This window comes from Callospermophilus lateralis, chromosome 7, assembly GCF_048772815.1.
Source record: "Callospermophilus lateralis isolate mCalLat2 chromosome 7, mCalLat2.hap1, whole genome shotgun sequence".
NCBI lineage: Eukaryota > Metazoa > Chordata > Mammalia > Rodentia > Sciuridae > Callospermophilus > Callospermophilus lateralis.
The window spans coordinates 41,961,657-41,970,935 of NC_135311.1; the positions used below are offsets into that span (position 1 = coordinate 41,961,657).

The 9,279-nt window shown below is 32.3% G+C and overlaps 1 protein-coding gene across 1 annotated transcript; it reads left to right on the forward strand.

Annotated features, from left to right (window-relative positions):
• Positions 1–5,369: 5,369 nt before the first annotated feature.
• LOC143402957 (DNA-directed RNA polymerase III subunit RPC7) lies at positions 5,370–6,041 on the forward strand. Its single transcript, XM_076860330.1, has one exon. The coding sequence runs from the start codon at positions 5,370–5,372 to the stop codon at positions 6,039–6,041; it is 672 nt and encodes a 223-aa protein (XP_076716445.1).
• Positions 6,042–9,279: the final 3,238 nt, after the last annotated feature.

The following is a 9,279-nucleotide window of genomic DNA, read 5'->3' on the forward strand; positions in this document are numbered from 1 at the left end:
AGCTTTCAAATTGACAACATAAGACACTCTGGGGCTCTTTTGTTTTTAGGGACCTCTAAGGTTCATGAAACAAACACAACAAATAAACCTTTGTAAAAGTCTCAATATAGGAGTTGATATTGAAACATAAAATGATATTTTCTAACAGAAACATCAATACTTTGTAATCTGACTAGATCAGTTGTTTTTAATTAATGTTTACATAATAAATATTATTTTACTTTCAAACTGACTTTACTCCAATAGTTTATACTTCTTCTGTCAGAAGCAAAACACTGAGTTCATTTGTAAATTAGAATTTGACATTTTTCCCTTTGGAACAATTAGTCTATTTCAATTTTTGGAATTTAATGGTATAATTGTCTTTAAAATAAAATTTCACCATGTATTTTCTAATTGTTTTTTCTTTTGTCAACATTCAGGGATTCTTATTTGGCTACTTGTAGATAATATACTTACTATTTTATTTTGTGCCTCTATTGGTTGGTAATTTGCATTTTAAGAAAGCATTTATTAGTTACTGTAGATAATACAGCATGCACTATTTTTTATTAAAGATAGTTATGAGATGAATTTCCATTTGACTTCATTTTCTTTCACAGTAACAAATATAAGCAGGGCTGGGGTTGTAGCTCAGTGGTAGAGCCCTTGCCTGGCACATGTGAGGCACTGACTTTGATCCTCAGCACCACGTAATGAATAAATAAATAATGGTATTGTGTTGCCCCCCCCAAAAAAAGAACGTAAGCTTGTCTAATAATAAATATAAATACAATATATTCATATTTATTGGAAATATAAAATATTTCCATTTTCATCCCAAAACTCTTAGTTTCTCATTATTATGTGATATTTTCAGAGAAGGCAATAGTGATTAGTTTCTCTCAATATTTGAAAGATATTATTGTATCATTTCCCATTCCAGTGTTCCTGTTCAGAGATCAGCTGCAACTAAAGATGTTCTTCACTTTTTTTCTGACTGCTTTGAAGATTTAACTGTTCATGTAGCTTTTAGAAATTGATGACACAGGTACATAATTGATAGAAAAGGAATTTGTAGGTTTTCAAAAATTTTGTGTGTTGCTTAATTTCACCAGCTATGGAAAATTCTCAGCAATTACCTTCTTAAACAGAGATTCTGGTCTACTTCCCCCAACTTTTTTTTTTTATTAAGTGGCATTAAACATGCACACCGTCTGAGGGCATGATTTATGTCTCTTCTGCATGTTTATGTATTATGCTTCATATTTTTTGTCCTGCCTTATAGTTAATCTTTTCATCTATTCCAGTTTCCTCATTTCCTCTTTGTTAGTTAATTACCTCCCTTTAAATTTTCACATTGATTTTTTTTCAGTTTCTATATATTTCTCTATAAAATTACTTTGTCGTTATTCTTGTCATTTTACATTTCTATAAAAAATCTCTATCTAGCAGTTGTTATTATTTTTACTCATACCCTCTTATGTCAATCTTCTCCCCTTATTATAAAATTTTATATTTATATCAATGTAATTTCTTATGTTCTGCATTTTTTTGTGAATGATCTTACATTATTAAGTATTTTGTAACTTATCTTCTAAATAACTGTAATGAATTAAGGGTTGTATTTTTGTTGTTTCTGTAGAATTTATTAGCTACTTGTGTTCCTATTTACATTTCTGTATCTTTCTTGATAAGGTCTCCAAATTTACTGCCATATTTTTCAATTTGCTTTTTTTTTACTGAGTGGAAATCATTGTTTTGGGGTCTGAATGCATGTCTTTTATATATAAAATATGTAAATATCTTCTTTCTGTGGTACCTTTTTTTCCCCACTTTCACAGTGTATTGGAAGGCAAAAAATAAATCCAATTTCAATGTAACTTGCTTTTTCTTTGATCATTTTTGAGTTTGTATTGGTTTTTTTAAGAAACTTTTGCTTACCTCAAGTTTTGAAAGTGGTTTTCCCCTGTGTTATTTGTTTGTTTCCAAAATATAATTGAAACTCTTATGCATGCATATAGTATTTGTTATATTTAATGTTTGTACATGCTGTGTGGAAGATTTTGAAGGTTTTTTGTGCTCATATAAATTGTTCATGTGTTCATGTAAGCACCTTGAAACATTTTAATTTTTCTATTGAATTACCTTAACAAATTGCTTAAAGATCAGTTGACCACATATGTGAGGATCATTTCTGGGGGTTTTATGCACTGTACTTATTCATCAGTGTTCTCTTAAGGAAACACCTAAAATAGAAGGGTTGTATCATAACTCTGGACCCAGGTAGTCAGGTTCTGTGTCTCACAAATTTGAGGAATGAAATCCCAAGACACAAGGGTCAGAGCAAATAATAGAAAGAAAGCAGAACTCCTGATAGGGAGAGGCCCAAAGAAAGGGATGTCAAGGGTTTGTTGACTGAGGGTTTTTCAAGGCTTATCTGATGGCCCAGCCCAGGAGATAGTAAGGTGAGGGATGCCAGCATGGACCAACCAAGCTCTTTGAACTCAAAGCTTAATAAGCCAATCATCAAGAAAACATTCAGCATTTTTTTGTTGTTGTTGTGATTGGTAACTTCGCTTAGCATTTTCTTCTCCAATGCCATCCATTTACCTGAAAATGCCATGATTTTATTCTCTTTCATTGCTGAGTAAAATTCCATTGGGTATATATGCCACATTCTTTTTTATACATTCATCCACTAAAGGGCATCTAGGTTGGTTCCACAGTTTAGCTATAGTGAATTGTGCTGCCATAAACATTGATGTGGCTGTGTCCCTGTAGTATGCTGTTTTTAAGTCTTTTGGGTTAAACCATGGAGAGGGATAGCTGGGTCAAATGGTGGTTCCATTCCCAGATTACCAAGGAATCTCTATACTTCTTTCATATTGGCTGTACCAATTTGCAGTCCCACCAGCAATGTATGAGTGTACCTTTTTCCCACATCCTCACCAATACTTATTGTTGTTTGTTTTCATAATAACATGGCTATTCTGACTGGAGTGAGATGATATCCTTGAGTAGTTCTCATAGTGGGGTAGGGAGGGGAAGTATGGAAGGAATAGATAAATTCTAGATAGGGCAGAGGGGTGGGAGGGAATGGGCGGAGCAGGGGATTAGAAAGGATGGTGGAATGTGATAGCCATCATTATCCAAAGTACATGTAAGAAGACACAAATTGGTCTTATGCACAACCAGAGATCTGAAAAATTGTGCTGTATATGTGTAATAAGAATTGTAATGCATTCTGCTGTCATTTTTTTTAAATAAGCCAATCATCAGTGCATATTTTCAATTATCTATTTATATAATTATGAGTACAGGTCTCACCTGTTAGTTTTTGACAAGTCAGAAAGAGGAAACATTTTGTGTAAGGGGTCTGCTGTGGCCGGCCTTTGATAGGGGTAAATGCAAGTTTATTTAAGGAAGGGCTGCTGTGGTTCAAGCTGTGAGGAACAGAAATAAATATTCTAGGTCAGAAGAAGACCTTGTGGTTAACACTGACAGGGAGGAGTAAATGACAGGATGTCATTCAGAACTGCTTCTCCTTTCACATTGGCATGACATCCCCCTCCCCTCCTGTCCTTCTCCAAGGCCCTTGTCCTGACTGCCAATGAGAGATCTATATTCCTGTCTTAATATCATAATGTAAGATTGGTTTGATGTTACAGTCATCTGTCCCAATTATTTTCAGACAGGTTGAACTCTTCAGTGTGCTTCCCTCTTGCCAAGATCACAATGTCCTATAGCTTTAGAGGAAGTGTGAAATCTGGCAGCATGAGTCTCCCGTCACAAATTTGTTTTGGCTCTCCTAGTTACTTCACATTTTAATAAAATTACGGAATTAGATTATAAATTTCTACCAACCAACCAGATAGGATAATAAATTGTGCTATGTTGACTGTGTAGTTCAACAGGGGAAAACTTCAAGTATTGATATCGATGAGTATTATGTATTATACCCATTAAGTCTCCCTCCAATCACTTATGATTTTCAAAACAATCTCAATAGTACTTTATAATTTCACTATGCAATATTGATTCAAACATCATCATTAAAAATTTTATCTAATTTTTTCCCCAAAGCTACTCTCATTCTAATTATGAATACTGAGAAAAGGCATTCTGTTTATTTTAACGTCTGAGATATATTAACTAAAATATTTATTAGGAATGTCTAAAACTAAAAATATTAAGATATGGAATGTACTGTGTTATAGATTCTATTTGACAAAAACAAATGTGAGCCCTAACACTTTCTCTGTTTCCTGTTTTAACATTCTATTGCCTCTTCTCTGAACTATATGAGATGAATTGACACTTCTGGACACATTTTTCTAAAATGCCAAGGACAATTTTTATAATCTAATTTTTATTAATTCTTGCATTTTACTAGTGGGTTTTTTAGTATCTTTGTTTTTAAGAAGTTCTATTACCTGGAAAAAAATTTATATAATTATAGACATTCACAGTAGAATCCATTTAAAATAAACTAAAACATAAGACAGTTTGTAAGTTAACCTTACCCCTGAGGGTAAAAACTAACAATTGCAAGTAGTTAAGTTTTAGTCATCATGATTATACACCTCAAGATAAACATTTTAAAATAACACTCTTCTAATGATGTGCAAATAGTATGTATAAAATTTTCAGGATTTCATTAGAAACTTAATGGCAGTGAAATTGTAAGCTTTTGAAAAATATTTTATGTTATAAAAGTTAGCTTGTGTAACAAGGTGGTGTCAAAGATTCATTGTAAAGAGTTATGTAAAATATTTATATGCAACATTAGACTAAACAAAATAGTATGATTAAAATATATATAAGATAGTTTTATCTATATTATCTGTATGAATAGTACATTTAAGTTTAAAGTTAAATCATTTTTGGTGTTAATATATAAAACCAAAGTTATAACACAAAACATTCTTTTTAAAAATAATCTCAAAAATGGAAAATCAGCTCTTTTTAGTTGCAATAATCCTTTATTCCCAAAATATACTTTATGTATTTATATATTTAAGTAGAACACTAAATCGTCTCAGACTTCTTAGTAATATATAAAATAAGAATTCTCACAAATACCTTTCTGAATAGTCTCCCCCTCTAAGTAATTGAATTAGGAAAAAGAAATGCAAGAAAATGTTGTTGTATAATTAAGAAAATCAAGGAGTATTCATTAAGAGCTGTTGCTGTTCTGTATAAGTAATGATGCTATATTTAAAAACTTCCTTTCGTGTGCGCTTCTCCAAGGTGGAACCTGCTGCACTCCAGCGCTAGTGTCCGCTGCTCGCACCCCTTCCTTGCCGGCCGGCACTTTGGCGCACAGTTTTGCCCAAACCTCGAGAATAAGTGATCAGCTTGGCATTCTTGTAGCATAACTAGTTCTGATGGCTGGGAATAAAGGAAGAGGTCGTGCTGCCTATACCTTTAATACTGAGGCTGTTGGATTTAGCAGAGGTGAAAAGTTACCTGATGTAGTGTTGAAACCACCTCCACTATTTCCTGATACAGATTATAAACCAGTGCCACTGAAAACAGGAGAAGGGGAAGATTATATGCTGGCCTTGAAACAGGAATTGAGAGAAACAATGAAAAGAATGCCTTATTTTATTGAAACACCTGAAGAAAAACAAGATATTGAAAGGTATAGTAAAAGATATATGAAGGTATACAAAGAAGAGTGGAAACCAGATTGGAGAAGACTCCCAAGAGAGATGATGCCCAGGAAAAAATGCAAAAAAGCAGACCCAAAATCCAAAAAGGCAAAAGATACAGACAAAGGTACTTCACTTGCTAATACTGCAGATGTTTTGAAAAAAATTGAGGAATTGGAAAAGAGAGGTGATGGTGAAAAATCAGATGAGGAAAATGAAGAAAAAGAAGGAAGCAAAGAGAAAAGTAAAGAAGGCGATGATGATGACGATGACAATGAGGATGCTGCAGAGGAGTATGATGAAGAAGAGCAAGAGGAGGAAAATGACTACATTAATTCATATTTTGAAGATGGAGATGATTTTGGTGCAGAAAGTGACGACAATATGGATGAAGCAACCTATTAGCCATAAATTTCTCAAGAAAAAAAATTAATGATAATATAGCTTCTAAGCAGTTGGACAGACTTGATTTATGTTTTGTTGGATAAATATTTGTTACTGAAATAGTCATAATTGCTTTTATACATTAGTTACCTTTTAAATTTATCTGACACTCTGACATTCCTCCTTAACAACTTTGCCATCCCTCTTGTGTATGTTAGTGGATTTTTGTATTATTTGGATTTGATTATGATAAAGAGTTTTTGCATTTCTTAATCTATGTATTCATACATACTTGAACAACTTATTCTTGTTTAACTGATCTTTTTTTTTTAAATTATTACTAGTTGAAATGGATTTCTATCACCTGAAGATGATTTAATTTAGCACATGGAGCACTTTAAAAACAAATAAACTTGAAAATTATCTTTTACCTGCTATGTTCTATACTATTACATTATGACTCCTCAAACCTGCCTGGGCTCTTAAAGTACAAACTTATAAGATTGGAGGTTTTATGATCAAAAACATACATGCAGGGAAAAATATCAATCTGATCTATTTAAATTTCACATGTCAGCCAGTAGGGAGAGGCTTTCATTTGGGATGAATATTATAAATACTTGAATTTGGGGCTAACTTCATACCATACAAAATACGAGTTAGTGATCCTCTGTAGTAAGTTTGACATGTTCAAATAGTTGGGATTTTGAAAAATTAGACTGAAACATCTTGTTTATTACTTAAGTACATAAGTCCTGGTTATATAAATTTTATGGTAGAAAGCATGAGTGTGAATTTGGTCTAGTGTAGTGGCCTCTATTATGCTTCACAGGACTCAAAGGCTGTATAGTTGATTATAATATAGAATTAACTCAGGTCATTAATCTTTTTTGTTTAACTTAAAAGCTAGCTCCCTGCCATTTTATATTCTGGGGAGAAAATGCCTAGAAACATCAAGTCTCCAAAAACTTAAATATGCCAAAGATTTTCAAGGAAATTCATATAATAGATTTCAAAAACAGACTACTTCTCATTACCCACCAAAACAAACGAAGAAAATTTATTTTTACCTATTGGGAAGATATTACTCATTACCCACTAACCTGAGAATCAGAGCCCTAAATTTTATTTCTACTGTAATATTAAGTTCAACCATGAAACTTAACTTGATTATTTTTCTGTGCCTTAGTTTTTCCGCTTGTAAATTACTTCCTATAAAAAGTGTTTAAACACTAACCAGAATTTACCATGTTTACATTCTCTTACTTTAGAGAAATAAATGATCATATCTTAAATTTGATTATTACCTTTTAAATAGTTGAAGCTTAGAAAGTGACTGAAAAACATTTTGAGAAACAAATGTTTTCCTCATAATCAGGTTTTCCCATCTTTCATTTGTGGGGAAAATTTGTATTGTCTTGTGCAATTTTGCAACATGATTGTCTCAGGAAAAAGATCATTTTCAATCGAAATACTTCCTCAAATAATTCAAGATGGGTGTGAAAACCCATCTTATTAGTTTAATGCTGTACTCATAGTATGTGACTTCTCATTTAAAGGAATGTATCAAAAGATCTTAAGATTCTAAATGGAAATATGAATAAGTCTTCTTTAAAGCTGCAATCTATTAGAATAGAAACCTCAGATGAAGTTTTTAGTAATAATGGCAAAGTTGTCATTTGGGAATAATTAATATAGGTGTTTTATTCTCACTTCCTTTGGTGTACCAGAGCCAAATACCATTTTGTTTATAGAAATCTTATTTCTATATTTGTTTACTTTCTTTATTATAAATGTGCAGATCAAAGCTTGAACCAGGCAAATACACTGAAGGTAAAGGTATTTCTTTTCCTAGCTTTATATTTGTCTTTAGTTATAGTCCTAAAGATACTTAGGCCAGCACCTTTGGACAAGGGTTTACTCTTTAGAGGTTCTGGCCATCTCTCATTTAAACTTATTTCCCCACTTTGGAACAACTTTTTACAATTTTAAAGTATGCTAATCGTGAGATCAGACAGGGTCTGAATATTGCTTTACCAGCATAAACCATCTTTTTCTTTTCTTTTTCTGGTTGAAGATCTGAGACTGTGAAGTTATTCCACAGGAAGGCAAGAGATAGCTTAATATATACGTGTGTGTGTGTGTGTGTGTGTGTATCTACACACACACACACACACACACACATAAACACAAAATACTTATTGGTGATGTGTCTTTAAAATTATTATAACAAGCAAACCTGGTTGCTGTAATGTTTATTTTTCTGTATTTAACATTAAATTCTTACAAAATAAAAAAATAAAATAAAATAAAAACTTCCTTTCATAAATTATAGTGAGCAAGGGATATATTGATCTTTCAATTGGTGCTTTGTTGTATGACAGAATATTCTTTATCTTACTTCAGAGATTCTTTATGGAGTAGGTTCTATCAATTCTGTAATTTTAAACAAGTTCCAAAATGTAATGTCGGGGGAGCTACTTTTTCTATAACAAAAGCATTTTCAGAGCAAATTTCTCAAGATTGTAGCTGTATTTGTTCCATTTTGGGACTCATTATAGAACTCATAACTTCCCCTTCAGGAGGTCAAATACCCTCTAACACATCAAAATTAATCAGATGTACATGTTTGATTAGTTTCCCTGCCATAGCTGCAGGCCATCTCCCTTACTACTGCATAGAAGTGAATACGCAGGTTTCATACAGTTTATCCTTTAATTCTTTCTGTTCCACTTTTGCCTTTTAGGGAGTTTAAAATAGCAATGGTCCTGCCTGAGGCCTCTAAAATAGTGATACATTCTGTCCACAGAGAGTGTGGTATTGTTCCATTATAAATCATTTTTAAAATTATCACTTTTTTAAAAAGTGTAATTAGTTTGCTAGCTTTTAAAGACTTATTTAAATGTAATAATTGATATTTATAAACAAGAAACTGCAAAAAGGAAAATTTTAAAATACCTTTTTGCTCCTTTTTGTGCATGCTGATTTGATGTAACAAGCTCTGACATAAATGTCTCTTATTTTTATGTGTTGAGAATATTTCTATTTTGGTCAGATCATAATTACAACTCACATGTATTTGACATGACATCTCTATTTTCAGGAAACTGTAATTTTGTGGTTCGCTTTTTGCTAGACTTTTTTTTTCCTGTTTACTTGTGTGTTCCCTTGCTTTTGTTATAAACTGCTATTGCTTGGTTTCTTCCCAATGTCAGTGCTCACATTTTTGTGGTTTGAAGAATGTCATCCACTTAGTGTT